At 35.1% G+C, this 19511-nt stretch overlaps 2 protein-coding genes across 2 annotated transcripts; both read right to left on the reverse strand.

The window, feature by feature from the left end:
• Nucleotides 1-423: 423 nt before the first annotated feature.
• On the reverse strand, nucleotides 424-13054 carry LOC112046901 (DNA-directed RNA polymerase II subunit RPB1). Its single transcript, XM_024083746.2, has 7 exons — nucleotides 12895-13054; nucleotides 12283-12552; nucleotides 11887-12193; nucleotides 11102-11393; nucleotides 6465-9892; nucleotides 6189-6380; nucleotides 424-6083 (listed from the first exon to the last, which is right to left on the reverse strand). Exons 1-7 carry the CDS (start codon nucleotides 12973-12975, stop codon nucleotides 4915-4917), a joined length of 5739 nt encoding a protein of 1912 aa, XP_023939514.1. The 5' UTR covers nucleotides 12976-13054; the 3' UTR covers nucleotides 424-4914.
• A 1758-nt stretch (nucleotides 13055-14812) lies between these two features.
• LOC112046903 (potential E3 ubiquitin-protein ligase ariadne-2) lies at nucleotides 14813-19365 on the reverse strand. The gene is made up of 8 exons (XM_024083748.2): nucleotides 18950-19365; nucleotides 18631-18877; nucleotides 18021-18196; nucleotides 17276-17461; nucleotides 16674-16859; nucleotides 16215-16331; nucleotides 15471-15623; nucleotides 14813-15120 (listed from the first exon to the last, which is right to left on the reverse strand). The coding sequence occupies exons 1-8, from the start codon at nucleotides 19169-19171 to the stop codon at nucleotides 14950-14952; spliced, it is 1458 nt and encodes a 485-aa protein (XP_023939516.2). The 5' UTR covers nucleotides 19172-19365; the 3' UTR covers nucleotides 14813-14949.
• Nucleotides 19366-19511: the final 146 nt, after the last annotated feature.

Below are 19511 nucleotides of genomic sequence, written 5' to 3' on the forward strand. Positions count from 1 at the left end.
AGGATGAAAATCCACATCCCTTTCGGTTTCTACACGGCATCGTACCGGAACGCTAAATCGCTTGGCGGTACGTCTTTGCCGGTAGGGTGGTAACTAGCCACGGCCGAAGCCTCCCACCAGCCAGACCTGGACAAATTAAGAAAATCTCAAACTGCCCAGCCGGGGATCGAACCCAGGGCCTCCGTCTTGTATATCCACCGCGCACACCACTGCGCCACGGAGGCCGTCAAATCCTAAATCTGTATTAATAGACTTCATACTCACACAGATACCAACTCGGCGCGGGGTGGCACTATATACAGGTGCTTCAGTAATCAGATATTTGATAGCGAGAGAGATCTTATACATGGTTATGGTGGTACTAGCTTCTGGTACCTACTACCTATCATAAATGGCTGTGGCTATAAGTACAATGAAACAAAATTATTTTTCAACGTTCTTTATTTTCACGACAAATAGATAAGGTAAGTTATGTGTAGGTAATATACAAATTGATAGTACAATTTTATCCAAAAATACATTTATATTGTTGAATATAAGCATAGGTATGTATACCAAATATGTCCAATACAAATTAACAAAATTTTAATAAAAAAAATTCAACCGACTTCCAACTCAAAAAATAACTTTAACTAAAAAGCAAAAAATAACATCCTACCTATGTGCTACCTTCTGATCAGTTTGAAGGCGGTGCCAAGCCAGTGATGTTTTAATTAAATACGTTTAAACTACAAAACTTCTGTGGTTATTCCAGAAACAGCTTTAATTAAAACACGACACTGGCTTGGCACCGCCTTCAAACTGATCAGAAGGTAGCACATAGGTAGGATGTTATTTTTTGCTTTTTAGTTAAAGTTATTTTTTGAGTTGGAAGTCGGTTGAATTTTTTTTATTAAAATTTTTATTTTTTTATTTTTAGTGTTAGCATACCCACTGCGTGTCACAACCTATCTAAGTGGAAAGTTCTTATCAATACAAAATTATCAAGTCCAAACACAAGGTAGCTACTGTGAGCCGTCGAGGAGTTCTCTTCAGTGTGCTTCGTCTTCATCACCAGACCCTTAATACAGTCGCAATCCATCTAGGTGGAAAGTTCTCATCAATACAAATTTATCAAGTCCAAACACAAGGTAGCTACTGTGAACCGTCGAGGAGTTCTCTTCACTGTCCCTCGTCTTCATCATCAGACCCTTAATACAGTCACAATCCATCTAGGTGGAAAGTTCTCATCAATACAAATTTATCAAGTCCAAACACAAGGTAGCTACTGTGAACCGTCGAGGAGTTCTCTTCACTGTCCCTTGTCTTCATCATCAGACCCTTAATACAGTCACAATCCACCTAGGTGGTAAGTTCTCATCAATACAATTTTTTTAAGTCCAAACACAAGGTAGCTACTGTGAAGCGTCGAGGAGTTCTCTTCACTGTCCCTCGTCTTCATCACCAGACCCTTAATACAGTCACAACCCATATAGGTGGAAAGTACTCATCAATACAAATTAATCAAGCCCAAACAAAAGGTGACTGCTGTAAATCCTTGACGAGTTCCATCGTCTGTGTTTCGGCTCCATCATCAGACCAACTCCAAACCTTCATAAAGTTGTAGTAGTTTAAAATACCTTATGGAAACACTAACAAACGTACTAGCCGTCTCTACAACTTTCGAAAGTTCCCCTCAATTTCTCCAGGATGCCATCATCAGATCCTGACATGAAAAAAATGGGACCACCCTGGAAGTAAACCCTACAAAACAAAAAAAGAATTTTCAAAATCGGTCCACAATTGACGGAATTATCGCTGGACATACATAAAAAAAAAAAAAAAAAAAAAAAAAAACATACATACAGCCGAACGTAGAACCTCCTCCTTTTTGGAAGTCGGTTAAAAATAGTAAAGAAAGATAGAAAATATCCTATAACTAACTATATAATCGTGTTAGTCAGATACACTAGGTACTCAGAATGATCTGGATGAAAGGGGTTGGAAGAATGTTTGAGCGGAGGCCTATGACTAGCCGCCATTGATATACATACGAATTACGAGCACAGATTAAAGAATAATATGCAGATAGAGCGTACGAAACACGACGGTGTCGTAATCGTTCCAAAAACGAATTCATTCTCGAGTCAGTAGGTACAACACAGAGCGTCGCATCAGTAATTTTCAACATTTTTCAAGAAAAATGGCGTCCTGTTTTTAAATATTTTAAAAATTGTTTACAAAAACTAAACAAATGAGATGGAATATTTTATTATTGTTATATTAATTGTTGTTAGTGTTAAATTTTGAAATAAAAATTATAAAAAAAGTTTGTTTAAGCGGAAGTCAAGGAGACACGTGAAGTTTGTTTTTTATGGGTTTCACCGGCTTCACCACGCTGCTTGTAAAGACTCTGACTCATTCCCTGCGAGTATGTTTGATTTCTTCAAACATGCTTTCTGATTCATAGGTTTTTTATAATATGGGCTCGCGCTGGACCACGATCTCACCTGATGGTAAGTGTAGCTGTGGTCTAAGGTGCCACGCAGATGCCCAATTCACGTAACATGCAACCAACGACTTAAATCGAGAAGCGAAATAGACAAATTTCAACCAATAGCAACCGCAATGATCGCTTTCTTTCATTGCCGTTTGGATGAAGAGATGGGATGATACTGGAACAACTCCGCCGCTGCCATTGGTCATATTATAGGCCCACAGGTTTTAAGAATTAGGTAGGTAACATATTTTGGAAGAAAGTTACATATCCCATGTGTAAAAAATGCAGAACTTTTTAGTTCGATAGGATACCTACAGGAACTAAACTCATTTGGTGCTTAAAGTCCGATATTAAAAATCTTTCTTTGGTTCTAGGTTTATTATTAAAATAAATTTTCATATTTTTCATGACATAAGTATGGGTGCTCTAATAAAATAATTTTCGAAAATTACAAAATTGCGGACGGTCACACTAGTCACTAATCTTCCAACCCCTTTGGCACAAATTTATATTTAATTATACGATATAAATTAAAGTCTGAAACAGCACATTAACTAATTTTTATCCTAATAATCCTACGGCAATATGATCTATATACGCGGGTGAAACAGCGGGGCATAGCAAATAAAAAAATAAATTATTACTGATCTTAACTCTTCTACATTAATTTTTGACTGTTTGTTACTGATCTTAACTCTTCTACATTTCTACATTTCTATGGTGTAAATCAAAATGAAAATTTATTTATTTATGGCAAGCTTTTCATTAAGTTGTATCAGACCTTACAATTCTTTGGATTCATAATATTATTCAAAATAAACATAAATTATCTTTTAGTAAAATAGTTTACTTTTGAATCATTATCAAAACACATGTTCGACAACTCTGATCTGACTTTGAAACTATCGCAAATAAGATTGCTTTTCTATAAATTACCATTATTTTACTGTCATCTTACAATTTGTTACAAGTCATTGACTTTGTCTTGACAGGAGACTGACCATTTTGAGCACGGCATTTTTGGACCATTTTTATATTACAGAAAAAAAATTACGAAAATCCTTCATTTTATAATAAATCAAAATTAGCACACCCACCAAAGCCTGACAGACCTCACCAAACATCGACTCTGACAATTTTTCTCTTTCAGTTTGCAATTGAAATTTACAAATAAAAAAAATTCAATTTGCAATTGAATCTGCAATGCACGCAAATAATAGAGTAAATATTTTTTTTGTACATAATAAACTTTCGCAGAGCAATGATTTTCAAATATTACAATATAGGTACTTCTTTAATTTTTTAGATAGGCAATAATGTTTTTAGAATAAAATATAAGTGTGTACGCTCGCTTTACGACTTATTTAAATGAATATTTTTATTTTGATTCAAAGTAAAGATCCCGTGATGAACGATATTCAGTCTCTATAGAATTTATATAAAAGCCGTTCACACCACGGAAATAGTAAAGCGTCAGCTTTACAGTTTTGTATGTTCTGTACACACTGTAAATGGATTACCGAAAAAAGAATTTGAGGGTAAACCACGGTTTGAAATGTTATTTTCCATTTCGTTCAAAGTAGAAAAAACAACTAAATGAAATATTACATAGATTATTATTAATTCTTTAAAAAGAATTTATATGAACGATGGAGTAATATCAAATTATCATTAACTTTATTGTTAAACTCTACATTATGCATTTTGATGCACATATTAATCCCATGTCTACGTTAACGCTAAGTAAATTTATTAAAACAAAATGCAAAAAACAATAAAAATAATATTTGTATTACCATTCTGAAGGAATTAATTGTAGTACAATAATTACAATTAATTACAGATTTATGGATGATACAGATAAACAGACATTAAAATTTGTGGAATATTTTATATTCTACCATTGAAGTAAACTTATTTATTAAAACACAAAAAAAATATTAAATTACGCCTAAATAACTTAACTTATACACGTAGTTTTTATACGATCAATTCTTAAAAATAACGTAAATTTTTGTTTTTATTATTTTTTTTCGTACAATATTTTTTTTGTTTTATACTTTTTAGTACATCAATCTAATTAACAGCTGGGCACGGATCTCCTTTTAGGAAATAGGAGGGATACAGGGTTTACACGTTGTGCCAATACAAGGTTACCGTTACGTGCCCAACTTATCTTGTATTGGCTGGCAAAAAAAGAGTAGAAATTAATAGGGGCGCCGCTAATATGGCAACACGAACACGAGAAACGTAAACGTAACTTTATCAACATAACCTTCAAAGCCGACATTTTTTGTCAAGCTGACAAATTTTGTAAATAATCCCGAGATCATTAACAGCATAGGGACTAACAACTGACAAGTTGAAAAGTGTTGTAAGAGTTAGTTCCGTTTCTACACTTTTTTGCCAAGCTGTACATAATTTCTAGTTTATGTCTAATCATCGCCGTCATCATGTGAAGGTGATGTAGGTGAGTAATTAGGTGAAGTAGGCGAATAAGTGGATGGTACAATTGAAGAGGGCGAATAAGCTGGTGAATTAGAAGAATATGTAGGAGACGTCGGGGTGTATGTTGGTGATGTCGGTGATGTTGGGGAATATTTGGTTGATGATGGCGAATAGCTTGGGGATGACGGAGAGTAATTTGGCGATGAAGGAGAATAATTTGATGAAGTAGGTGAATATCGAGTGTTTCCCGGGTGCTGCGGTGATGAGGGAGAGTACGCCGTACTGCTTGGCGAATATTGAGGACTCTTTGGTGAATAATGCGGACTTGTAGGCGAGTATGTGGGACTCCCTCCAGCATGTGAAGGTGACGTCGGTGAATAGCTCGGCGAGGGTGAGTACTGTGGTGATGATGGGGAGTAACTCGGAGAAGTAGGAGAATATGCCGGCGATGTTGGGGTGTATGAAGGACTTGTGGGCGAATATGTCGGTGCGGCTGGTGTGAAATTTGGCGAAGACGGCGAATAGCTAAGCGACGCTGGGCTGTAAGCAGGGCTAGTTGGAGAATAACTAGGTGACGATGGAGAATACCCAGGAGAAGTCGGTGAATAAGCCGCGCTAGTGGGCGAATAAGATGGACTTGTAGGTGAATAAGTCTGACTTGTCGGTGAATAGCTAGGAGACGTAGCAGAATAGCTGGGCGACGTCGGCGAATATGCAGGACTTGTTGGTGAATAGCCAGGCGATGTGGGTGAATAACTGGGCGAAGTTGGCGAATACGATGGAGATGAAGGAGAGTAACCTGGTGACGTAGGTGAATAGCCAGGCGACGAAGGTGAATATATAGGGGATGTAGGAGAATAATTAGGCGATGTTGGAGAATAATTAGGCGAAGCTGGTGAATATGATGGGCTGGTTGGCGAATAATGTGAAGAAGTGGGAGTGAGACTAGGTGACGCGGCAACGTATACTGGGCTTGTTGGGGAATATGACGGCGAAGCCCCTGCTGGCGATGCATAGGGCGATAAGGGAGCTCCAGGCGAGCCTGGCGATCCAGGTTGAGGTGACCAAGAACTACTATAAGCTGGAGATAATCCTGAAGCATCCGAAGCTCCTGATGGTGAGAATGATGGTCCGCCGGGAGTCATACTGCTTCCAACTGTGAAAACAAATAGTAAAAATTATAACAGAGCATAATTTACAATAATAAATATATATAGTATAGACAAGTTTATTTATGGTAACCTTTTTAAATCATGCTTACCTTGACCAGGAGACCAAACACTGCTTCCATATCCAGGAGTGTTCTGATTAGACCAAGGTGTCATCAAAGGAGTCATGGAAGGTGTACCAACGCCAAAGTACATTCCTCCTCCAACTCCCATGCCTACTGTTAGTCCTCCCATTTCCATTCCATGTTTGCACTTTTCAGCATCAAGCAGCAAGTCAAAACATCCTACAATTATTTAAAGTAATTAAATAATTATTAACACATTATTATTTTTTACAAGGTCTCACTTGTTTTTATAATAACGCTTACCTGTTCCCATCCGAGGTAATTGTCCCATAATTATATTTTCGGATACACCTCTCATAGGATCTACTTCAGCATGACTAGCAGCATCAAGTAAAACGTCTACTGTCTCTTCAAAAGAGCATCTCATCAATGCTCCAGTATCCTGCCTGTTAATACCGTGACGAGTGATAGCCATAAGATGACCTTTGGCAGTCATGACGTCACAAAGCAAAGCAAGGTGACGATAGTTTACGTACAACCCGTAGAACTGCAAGACAGCATTCATTTCCTTTTCTACTGACTTTCGCACAGCCTCAATACCAAGTACTTGGAATATTTCGCAAATGTCGTTACTGAATGTTCTTATAGGATCAACGTCACGTTCGGACAAAACTTTCATTAATGAAGTACCGTCCGTTTCCAGTAACCATTCAGCAATGGCTTTAAATTCACCTTGTTCAGTAATTGTGATACGTTTTTTTGCTTCTGTTTGAGGTAAATGCATGTACACTTTGGCGATCGCTTCTATTCCTTGCAACGTCATGTCAGATAACATATTAGCTTCAATGCATCTAAGGAACATATCATCTTCCATCTTATCAACAGTTTCCTCGTCATTGTCCTGGAATTTACTTTCTTCATTGTTCATGATTCTAATACGTAATACAAGTTTTTCAGCATTGTCGTCATTGAAGATACAGTTCAAGTCATCTCCGAATCCAGCGTTTATCTTTTCAGCAATTTGTTCCATGGTTAATTTTTTATCTGTCATCCTTTTACGGTCTAATTCAATTCTTAAAAGCCATGGAGAAATCTTTGTTGGGTCAAAATCTGGCATCTCGTAATAAACATTGACAAATTCTTGATCTTCAGCAATAACAGTATTTTGTGGATCAGGGTCATAATAAATAGCAGTGTTGGCGGTGACTTTACGCAATGTAGTATGTTCCAATCTACATAGGACATTTTTAGCTTTTTCCGCATCTCTGGCAGCACCTCCAGTAAGGAAAACTGTCAGCGAAGGCGCTTTAGGTTTCTTTGAAATGTTAATGATTTCCTTCAGACGTGGCACACCCAGGGTTACGTTTTTGGACGACACACCAGCAAAGTGGAAAGTATTCAATGTCATTTGAGTAGCAGGTTCTCCAAGAGATTGAGCAGCTAAAGCACCAACCATTTCACCAGGATTTACTTGTGCTTGTTGGAAACGTGTTTCAATTTCTCCAATTAACCACTCAAAAGCCTCACTTGAAAGCCTATGTTCTTCAGATACAAACTTGGTACAAAGTGTTGACCTTACTAAGCATTGGAAAAGTAGAGTAGCATTTTCATTAGCTTGCTTAGATAGGCGATCGTCTCCAGCCACAATTACACATTTGTTCAAAAGTTCTTTAACACCTTGTATAACTTTAATCGGGCTCAAGTCAGTAGGTTGCCTTTTGTTTATATGGAAAATCTTTTGTACATTCCAAATCATTCTTCTGAAGTTACAGGGCAATACAACTTTAGATTCACCACTTGGGAAAATTTGCCGCAGTACCTCTCGATCTTTCACCAACCTTTCCCATTCACTCTCAAGATCAGCAATCACATACCCAGACTCAGTTAGTTCTTTTATGATATCCTCATTGAAGATTCTCTTTAAATATCTTTCATTTGTAGGATCGAATTTAAACTTCTTTTCAAACGCTTTGTTAGATAGTTTTACTGTTGGAAGACTCTGAAATTCAACTGTTTCTCCCGCTAAACCGTCTTCTCCATATCGCAACTGAATAAGTTGTCCTACAGAATTACGTACAGTTCCATCATAATGTACCATTACAGACTCCATAGCCTTTATCAAACGTCGCTGGATATATCCTGTCTCAGCAGTCTTTACAGCAGTATCGATAAGACCTTCACGACCACCCATGGCGTGGAAATAGAATTCGGAAGGAGTCAAACCGGCAAGATACGAGTTTTCTACGAAACCTCTTGATTCAGGACCATAATCATCTTTAATAAAATGCGGCAATGTTCTTTTACGAAAACCAAATGGAATACGTTTACCTTCAACGTTTTGCTGTCCCACACAAGCAATAACCTGAGAAATATTAATATTTGAACCTTTGGAACCAGCGACCACCATAGCTTTGAGATTATTGTATTCTGTAAGTGATTTCTTAGCAGAACCTCCCGTTTTGTCACGAGCATCGTTCAATATACGATTTACTTGATTTTCGAATGTCTGCCTTAGAGTATTACCAGGAGTAGGTTCTAGCTCCATATTGTGAGCTTTCTGAATAACTTCTATGACATCATCTTTAGCTTTTACAATCGCACGCTGGATCTCTTGATATGTCTGTGGATCAGCAATAGTATCTCCAATACCGATTGAGTGACCTTCCAATAACAGCCAATTATTAATAACCGTTTGAATGTTACCATAAAAGCGTCCAGCAGTTTCATGACCTAATTCCAACATGCATATGTGCAACAAAGACCCAGCTGATGCACCAAGACTCTTCTTACACAAAATACCCATTAGTAATTCACCATGCTCCACTATAACTTTAGTGTCTCCAGGTGATATATGACAGTAAGGTCCATCATCTTCTTCATCCGGATGTGTGGAATGTGTTCGAGTCATGTTGACATTTCCAGGAATGATTAAAGTAAAAATTTGTTTCCCAGTCCAGAGTGGCTGTGGCTTCAAAATACAAGGTTGAGGAATTTTTCCATCCCATGTGGGCAGAAACATAAGAAGATTCATAACTTGCTCTTTTGTGAGAAATACATCTCGTTTTGTCATTTTTCGCACAGCTGTTAAAGTATCCTGCACAATACCCATGACAGGTTTATTTGCTTGTGGAGTAATAATTTGTCTTGGAGTGATGTGAATATTTTCTACTTCAGCACGGGTTTCCATGGATTGTGGCACATGTAAATTCATTTCGTCCCCGTCAAAATCAGCATTGTATGGTGAAGTACAACTTAAATTCATACGGAATGTCGACCAGGGCAAAACTTTAACCCTATGACCCATCATACTCATTTTGTGCAGAGTTGGTTGTCGGTTGAAAATGACCAAGTCATCATCTCTCAAATGACGTTCAACTTTGTATCCATATTGTAAATGTAAATCTGATGGTTTGGGATGGAATCGTAAATCTATTCTTTCGCCATTATCACGCACAATATATTTTGCACCTGGGTACTGAGCATTTCCTCTACGAACCAACTCATGCATTCTATCAATGTTAAAAGGCGTAACTAATTCCGGGAATGTTAAATTTTGTGCGATAGATCTGGGTACGCCAACCTGATCAATTCGCAAATTAGGATCAGGTGTAATGACAGTTCTGGCTGAGAAGTCAACACGTTTTCCCATAAGATTTCCTCTGATTCTTCCTTCTTTGCCTTTTAATCGTGCTTTTATAGCCTTTAATGGTTTTCCAGATTTTTGCATAGCCCTAAAAAGATCAAAATTAAATTGATATAACAGGTTATTCTCAAAATCAATTATTTACACAGCACATACAAATGTTAGAGACCACACTCATCAGCTCTGAAGTTGCAACATGTCAAACTGCTATAATAGTCCAGCAGAAAAATGTATTTGTACACTAGTGCACAAACATATGCTTTATTTTCGTTTCAGACTAGAAGTTTTGGCGAGCTGTATTTTGAAAATATTTTACATGTAACAGGCGTGCAAGTTATACAAAATATACAACTATAATTTATTTTAGCATTAAAACATTTATTAGTAAAGCAATTTAAAAAAAAAATAACAATATATTTGCAATTATAACTTTCAAAGATACACGGATATCTCTTTGACGACGTGGATGTGGTTCAAAGATTGTTGGGATCTAAAATTTAAAAAATAAACCAAAAATCATTTTTGAAAAATTTTAGAACTCAACAATTTTTGGCTTTTTTATGGTTTTACCTATGAATTGGATAATATTGATTTAGGTCAACAATAATTGAATGAAAGTCATGTGAAAATCAGTGTATTCAAATGTACCCAAATACCAAACTACCCAATTATTAATAACTACCCAAATATTAATAAAAGAGTTGTCAAGAGTTTAAAAATAACTATTGTGCACAGATACATAAAAATAAATCAAATTAGGTATGTAATTTAAAAACTAGAAAGCTCAGTGTTGGTTAATCCCCATGTCGACTGACAACATCAAGCAGATGCAGGCGGCTCAGGATCGAAGTTTGTAAGTTCCTACAAAAGGCCTATGTCCTGCACTGGACATCCATTTTTTTTTTTTTTTTTTTTCACATCCATGATGACCATGATGATGTAATTTAAAAATATGTAACAGGAAACATTGTATTAATTGCAGCCAACTGTGGAAACAACATAATACCCTATGTCTCCTACACCAAGACAAATCTCATAATGTTGCAATCTGACTAACAGATTAGGCTTAAACCGCAACATCTACATATCCTTAAAAACAAACCTACTTGTATAATAAAAGTGAACTACTGTTTGTGAATTTTGCTAAAACTTGCTTAATTCTAAAAGTAACATTTGCTAATAAATTTATTTGTTCTCATTCAGGAGAAAATCATACTACTTACTACTTGTATTTTACTTTAATATCTGTTAAGATAAAAATAAAATATTATGATATATCTATTTTACTTATACTTACTTAGGCATGCCAGGCATATCATTATCTACAAAGGTTGCAACATGAAACTGTAACATTCTGATATTGTCTGTCAGTACATGTGCAGCTGCTCCCGACTGTTCATTTCTCATCAATTCATTATTAGCTTTGATAATGTCTGCAAGTTTGTGTGTTAAATCGTCTTGATTTTTAGCTGATCCAAACATAACAACTGCTGGTCTGACAGCCAACGGTGGAACTGGGAGAACTGTGACAATCATCCAATCAGGTCTAGCAAATTTAGGATCCATACCTAATATAAATGATTCATCATCTGCAACAAGAAGGTTATATGTCTTTAAAGAATTATACAAATAGTGAATTCTCTCTCAATTTTAACAAATATACAGTTAAAGCATACAGATATAGCTTTATAAAAAAAAAACATACAAGAAATAAGATTCTTTAAGACTATCAGATGAATATCTGTGCTCCTCTAGACCTGTGGTCCCAAACCCATTTTCCTTAATTTTTGCCTTTATTTTGACTACCACACACAAAATAGTTTGTGTATTCTTATAATGTCAAAAATTTATGGTACCAATCATCTCTGCTTTCAAGATAATGATATGATATGATATATAAAATTGTAAATATTAGTGTTTATCCTTTCCTTAGTTTCATTTATTTGAAGAGCCAGCTAGAGGCTCTTTAGATAAATGAAATGCTGCTTTTACCTTATACCACTATCTTGTGGTCACAAAGTGACCAACTTGAGTTCATTTTTAAAGGAATAAAATCAAGCAATTTACATTTCAATCAAATACCTGTTATATGTTTTAATATCTCATACACTCGCTCAGCTGTTATGATAATTTTTTTGTCTTGTGTATCTTCATTAGCATGTTTCCATTCTGCTGTGAGATCCAAGCCTTGCCGTCTAATGGATGGTTGGTAGTGTCCACAACCCCCGTGACCTGAACTCTTTTTACCTTCCTCTCCTTCTTTGCCAATGTCCATGTCCTCACCTCCTTCACAAATATTTTTACCTTTACACAAATCATAAACATATGTCAGACGTTTACGAGGCTGGCCTTTTGATTTCATAATGACTTCCTTGATCTTAGGATTTGTCTGGAAAGTAAAATATTATTAGTTATATAAATTACTATACTTAATTTTTTTTTTAATGTAAAAATTTGTAGTGAAATAGTAGTACTTACAGGGCTAACAAGCAGCTTGGAACAATAAAAGCAGACGCATCTCAATATTTTTATTGTCTTTGTTATGAAACCAATGTGAAAAACTGGTTTTGCTAAATCAATGTGGCCGAAGTGACCAGGACATTCCGTCATATTACCAGCGCAAGTCTGGCACCTTGAACTCCTATCAATCACCCCTTGTCGAGGGTCCATAAGGCCTCCAAGTTTAGGCCTTCCGCCTTCCATAGTTTCCGGGAAGCGGATGCCCCCTTCTGTGACTGACATTCGTCGCTGGAAATTAAGCGCTTCGTACATTTTCACATACAAGTACAACCCAAATCACAATCAAGCTGTGACACTATCATAAAGATCATTTCTGCTTTATCAGTGTTTATTATCAGTAGGTATGAAAATATAAATTATAAATAAACAAATCTGCGGAGTTTAAAGCATATCATATTTATTACATACAATCTGCAACATAGCGAAAACAAAATTTATCCTAGTACAAGGAAACACGACGCAATCCTAAAAGAAGCACCCTTGCACAACGTTGAATTATTCCCATTAAATGAAACCATTTTCAACAACATTATTTATTTCATCTCTGAAACACATTAAAATCCAACTTACGATTTCATCTGGAGATATTATCCCGAATTGTACTCTTTTTACAAGACGCAAAGGCGCCTTTGAGTCGTTCGTCGTCGCCATTTTGCACGACTGATGACAATTTTGTTGTAAAATAAAATTACCTTTTTTATAGAAGTGATTGTCTATGGATGGATAATAAAGAAACCACAGAAACCAAATAGAATTAAACAGAAGGCTTGCATGTCTGTAGACTCTCAGACTAATTATATAAGAACCTGCCTCGATAGACGTTACTTTTCTGTCAAAGTAGATCAACGTGATGACAAAAACTGTCTCTATAGAATCGATGTTTCATAGTTTTAATCGTGTTCATCGGTCAACCGGTCAACAATTTCTTGTTTAGTGTAAGATTTAAACGATTAGGTAAAATCATTTTCCTCTAAAAACATTATTAAATAATAAGAGGACCTGTGTCGCACCCAAACTCACCAACAAAATTGTCTGTCGTAGTTTTAAGGAGGATGAGGTAAACTCACACTTCAAAAATATTTAACAATATTAAATATATTATGTTGTGTCCGTTGTGTCCATACACTACACACAATTATGAAATATGATTCGCAATCTTTTGACTATTTAGATTAAGGACCTGGCTTGTTAGTCATTACCTCTCTGGCAAAGATCAAGAGTCAATGATCTAACGCGTTTATAAAAACTGTTGCTAAGGTCTTGATGTTTCATTGTTCAAATCGTTTTCGTCGTGTAAAGATCTCCCTAAAAAATGCTGGATTATGTAGTTGAATGGCATAAAAGATGACAACTTGTAGTTTATTAAAAGATGGAGTAACGTTTCATTTGCAAGTATTTACGTCTACATATATCTTTGTAATACAAACAATATCTAAAAAGATTCGATTCTTCTGACGGAACAGCAAAACATCGATCAAATAGTCGATAATAGAAAATAGTCAAAGAGGAATGTAGACCTGTAGATAGAGAATTGTAAGGTCAAAGCGTAGGTCCAAGATGAAAACGTTTTGAGGGGTATTTTGGTCTGAATAGCAATAACGTTTGTGACAATAGCTCAAAATCAAAGCTCAAAAAAAGTATCAAATTAAAGAACAACACGCAACTTAGACCAATAACCTTAGGACCTGTATAGATTAGATGTTAAACCGTCTGTCAAAGTACCTAACAACGACGCAACGCATTTTTAAATTTTAAAAACTGTTTTTTTCGTTCAAAGAGCTATAGTTATGTTATAATATTGTAAGTATATCAAATTTAATTAAGTATAACAAATTTGTAATAAAAACAACAAAACATCGATCAAGTAATCGAATATTCTGCAAGTTGTTTGTATGTTAGAAATAAATACTTAAAATAAAACGTAACTTTGTCCTTCATCTACAAATTGTTGACCGTTTTATATAATTATTATTAAAAATCGTTTAGGTCATTAATTCTTGATCATTGATCTAGCTAAACTGTGTAAAAATTATCGCGAATATTTGAAGTTGCTTAGTCTAAGGGCCTGTATCTTTTTAGCCGTTTGTGCCTGTAGCTATGTGGCACGTCGATTCTCTTTCTACGAACGCTAACGCTACAAAATGTATGAGAATGATAGATCCGATCGACAACTTGATCGTGACATACCCATATTTAATTTTTTTGATTTTTGAACAGTTAGCGTTTGTAGAAAGATGGTAGAAAGAGAATCCACGTGTCGCATGGTTACAAGTCAAGGACAGAAAATGTTCGATGGTGTTTAATATTTTCAATGTTTGAGTTCCTCGTTCCCCTCATTAAACCATAGATTTACGAGTCGGTACTAAACCGTATACGTCTTCTTATTTAATTTCTCTATGGTCTGAGCTAATACCATAACATAAAATTGCCAACAATAAACTTTAAAAGGTATTTATTCAGGATTTTTTTTTAAAGAAAACATTCATAATTCATTTTAAACTATTTTATTGCAAAGTGTTAATAAATATACTTTGGCAAAGAAAAATCTAGCTTACTGAAATATTATACACAGAGGTGCTCATTCATTGCTTTTGTTTCCTTACAGCTTAGAATAATTTAGTCTCATTATACTTTGCTACTAGAGGCGCTATTTGTGTTAAATTCTAAAAAGTCTTTGAGCAAAGTTGTCCGTCTTTTTTCTGCAATGTCCATTTGATTTTCTAAATCACCTCTGTCTGTTGTTTCTGCTCTTTCTACTTTCCAGGACAGATTTTCAATTTCTGCCTCTAACTGAGCCTGAAAATAAAATAAAAAAGTTATACCCACTTGTACATGTTTCCTGATCCTTCTACCTTGTATCTTTAAAACAAAAGTAAATAGGTATCTAAGATATAGTCTAAGATAGGACACACTTGCCTCTAGACTATATCTGAAATTACCTTCAAGTGAGATTATGGTCAGTCTTTTCATGAAAAAAATAGCTGGCCTCAACAACCCAAACTCAAAGGATTTTGAAATTTTAAATTGACCCAACTATTACATAAGATTGCTTTTTTTTTCATTATTTTTACCTCACACGTCACATTCACATACTTTGCTTGGCTACTCTACAATTTAATTCAATGTGATGGCAGCAACATACATACCTGTTGATACTCAAACAGTTCTTTCCTAGGGCCATTTTCCATGTAATAGGCAAATGGATAAGTGTATTGTAGAGTATATCTACAACGCTTCAGAAGCCTTGCTGCATCCCAAAGATATTGCCAATCTATCCAAGTCCCTTCTCCAGCCATCACCTAAAAGTATTTTTATTATAACTAACATTACTATTGGAAATCATTCTAATTTGATAATATATAAATTCTTTTTGTTTCAGCTGTCACTATCATTGATTACAAATACATTACAAAAACTGTAACAAAACTTTATAAAAAAAGTTTGTTATATTGTTGAGGTAAATTGGATCTACTGAACCGATTTTGAAAATTATTTTACCACTAGATACCCACATTCCTTCTGAGTGTTGTAGGCTATATTTTATCCCTATATTCTCATTGGAACAAGAACTAAGCGGGTGAAAAAGTGGGGTGTCAGCTAGAAACTTTGCATATACCGCAGAACCACAACATAACCCAGCAGATTATGTAAATAAAAAAATTTTGAAAGCCAACGTCAACAGTAATAGAGCTCTGTATGTAAATAATTCTTGGCATCATAATAAAAGCACTGATATCTTCAGATCGGCTTATCAATTCTTTAACTAACGACATAACGTCTTAACCATGTCAGCTTTACAATAATTGCATCAGAATTGTTCCATTCGTTTAGAAGCTAGGCCATGACAAAGCCATCAAATATACAATTTTTAAAGTCTGGGTTAAACTTACCTTCTGATTAATACGACTTTTTAAGCTTGCAAGTGTTTGTTCCTCCAATTTTAAAGACCTTGCATGATTTTCCCATCTCTCATAATAATGTAAATATTTTTTTAAAGCCTCTCTTGCCTATAAACAGATAAATTTTTTATTTTAAACATCAAATTAGCATTAGAATTATGATTTTGTGGAACTATTTCATACTTACATACTTGGATGTTTTGCCTGAAATTGTGATCTAAATCTGTTTATGCTGGAAGTGTATTAATTCTTTTTTGTTGATTTTTGATGTACTATATCATTACTTAATAAATTATTAATTGGTATGTGTATATAGTAATTAAAGTAGTGTGTAATTATTTACTAATATTGCTATGTAAATTAACTGATAATAATTTAAAACATGATGTATTACTTTAAGGAAAACAAGAAAGTATAATTGTGCCATTAGTTTAAGAAAATAAATATTACCTGTGCATGTTGATTGTCAGTACCTAAGTTTGGATCTTCTTTGTAGCGACTGCACTCATAGTATTCAGAGCCATGACTTTTCCAATCACCCAAACACACCCAACAAAAGTCATGTCTGCAAGCACCACATTGCATATGATTACAGCCTCCATTTTTTTCAATGCATATCTGGCATTTTGGGCAATCCTGTTTAAAGAATTAAAATATTTTTTAATGAATGATGAAGAGTTTGTTCAAACAGTGAACAAACACACAAGTCAGTTAAATTTGAATGATTTTTATTTCACAATTGATAAATTTATTTTAGAAGATTGAGTTTTTAGATTTTTTTTAACTGGAAAGTTGTTGAAATGGAGGCCCTCTATAGTTTGTGTGCCTTATCATGGCGCGGGTGACAGTTGCCTGGACACTATTGTGAATCATGGCAAATTTCAAGAGTGAAATGAACTGCCACCTGCACCATGGTACTACAGTGCACAAATGTAGTACTAAAAATGTTAAATCACTATTGGATTTTAAATAATCACAAACGGATAGAGATGCTCAAAGCTGTAAATGTTTTAACTTTTGATGTTGGTACTATTCTAATGTTTTCAACATACCTTTGTATGGGCACTTATATAATTGGCAGTTTCTGAGTCATCGGCACATTTAGTGAGCCAGCGACGTATAGTAGCGCAATCTGTGGGAGCATGATGCGGAGCTCCACAAGAGAAGCAAGTAAGAAGTTCACAGCCACGACACTCCACCCTGCGAGCTCCTACACGAACCCATGCTTGATAAATCCACTGTAATTTTTTTTTTTTATTAAAAAAAAAAAAAAAAATATGAAACACAATATTAGATAGGACCTTTTGAAATAATCCTGCTATCCTAAACAAAAATTATAAACGCGAAAGTTTGTATGGATATTTGTTATTCTTTAGCACCACAACTACTGAACCAATTTGGTTGAAATTTAACACAAAGATAGATTCAACCCTGGATAAACACATAGGTAACTTTTTATCCAGGAAAAATCCATGGTGTTTGCGAGATTTGCAAAAAACTAATGGTTTTGATGGTACAAATGTTTGTTACTCTTTCATGTTGCAAATACTGAACCGAAATCATTAAACTTTGGAATTTAGACAGATGCCTGGATTAGCACATAGGCTACTTTTTCATAGAGGAAAAATTCACAGTTCCAGCTAGTTGTAAAATATATTTAAAATTGTAGGATCTTCTTCATATTCCAAAACATACTGTTCTGCGGAGACAGAAGAATTTTCATATCATTTAGTTACAACATATGACTTGGAAACTTTGCCATAATTAATAAAATCAAACTAGAGGTGATATTCATACCTGACAATTGGGCCCAGGACAAAATCTAAGTTGTGGGTGAGATTTAACATGGTCCTTAAACATAAACTGTTGATAACGCTCCCTTATAGCTGGTTTAGCTACATGAGATAATACAAAATCTTCTGGAGCTCTAACTTCACAATCCTGGGCCATACATTGTATTGTGTTTGATACACCTGAAAAAAACATATAAACTTCAAATGGTTAGTTTTATGTATCACATCTTCTTCTTCCTTCTGGGCTCTTTCTGCACTTGGCCATGTGATTGGCCATTGTATATGTCATGTATCACCAGTGGTGTGCACAGGATTTTTTTACTAGGGTATGCATATGGTATACTAATTTACAAAGAAAGACTGTTCATTTGTATTTTACATTGAATAGGCTCTAAAACTACTAGGTCAATTTGAAAAACTCTTTCACCATTAAAATCCTCCATTATCCTCAATGAACATCAGCCATATATTATGTTGCTGCATACATCGAGGAATGAATAAAGAACAATAATACTTAAAAGAATAATTAATAAGAAATTAAAATATCATCTAATAAAGAAAAGGTAAATTAGAAGAAAAGAGTAATTAGTGTAATAAAAGAAGATCATACCAACCTTGCATAATTTGTACTTCAAAATGCATACCCCAACAGTCATCACAAAAATAGTGCATACATGCGAGTGCACTGTATTTGTTTACTGAAGGAACACCTGCACACACCGCACACACAGACTGACTACTGTTTCCTTGCGGGAGAGGCAAGCTGGGCTTCACGCGACTGTACACCAGTACTTCATTCGCGTTCTCTTGATACTTTTTTAATATCTCTTGGGCATTCCATTCATAAGCATGAAGCATCACCTAGAAAATCAACAACTCAGTGACTTCATTTAGTTTTTTTATAAGAATAAAGTAGTACGAAAAAGGTTTTACCTTAGCCAGGGAGGGCGTTATTTGTAGGCTATTACTTAGCAGTTCTATGGATTCGTTTAGCAACTTCTCCACTTCCTCCACTCTTAGACAAGAAAATACAAAATATTCAGGATCTGATTTACTTCGGTCTACTGCTTCCATGTCACAGTCGTCTTGTTCACCATAATAATCGTAGTCATCTCCGTCATTGTCTGAATATTCCATATCAGATTCAGCAGACATGATGGCTGACCAAATAAAACTATTTAATCATAAGATCGGTTTGATGCAAGACACGTTTTAAATATAACGAATAAACTTCACGCCTCACGGAATTATAGCAATAATAGAAACATTATTTTTACTTGTAAATGTTTTACGAGATTTATCGGTCGAGCCTTCATAAAATTTTCATACAAAACACGAACCAGAGACAAAAAAAAGCATTGTTTTTCTGTCATCAGATAATTTTTTTTAGCTATATTATTTCCAATAAGGAAAAGGCAAAGGTATTCTACCGTACAGTCATGTCTTCATTAGTTTCATAATAATCATAAATATAGTCCATCGGCTTAGACCATTT

This window comes from Bicyclus anynana, chromosome 1, assembly GCF_947172395.1.
Source record: "Bicyclus anynana chromosome 1, ilBicAnyn1.1, whole genome shotgun sequence".
NCBI lineage: Eukaryota > Metazoa > Arthropoda > Insecta > Lepidoptera > Nymphalidae > Bicyclus > Bicyclus anynana.

Coding starts and splice junctions, on each gene's coding strand:
- LOC112046901 (XM_024083746.2), bottom strand. CDS start 12,975: ATGGCGACGACGAACGACTCAAAGGCGCCTTTGCGTCTTGTAAAAAGA. Junction 9,893..11,101: donor GATATGCCTGGCATGCCTAA/GTAAGTATAAGT, acceptor TGATCTTTTTAG/GGCTATGCAAAAATCTGGAA. Junction 6,381..6,464: donor ATTACCTCGGATGGGAACAG/GTAAGCGTTATT, acceptor AAATAATTGTAG/GATGTTTTGACTTGCTGCTT.
- LOC112046903 (XM_024083748.2), bottom strand. CDS start 19,171: ATGTCTGCTGAATCTGATATGGAATATTCAGACAATGACGGAGATGAC. Junction 18,878..18,949: donor TAACGCCCTCCCTGGCTAAG/GTAAAACCTTTT, acceptor TTGATTTTCTAG/GTGATGCTTCATGCTTATGA. Junction 16,332..16,673: donor CTGACAATCAACATGCACAG/GTAATATTTATT, acceptor ATCTGTTTATAG/GCAAGAGAGGCTTTAAAAAA.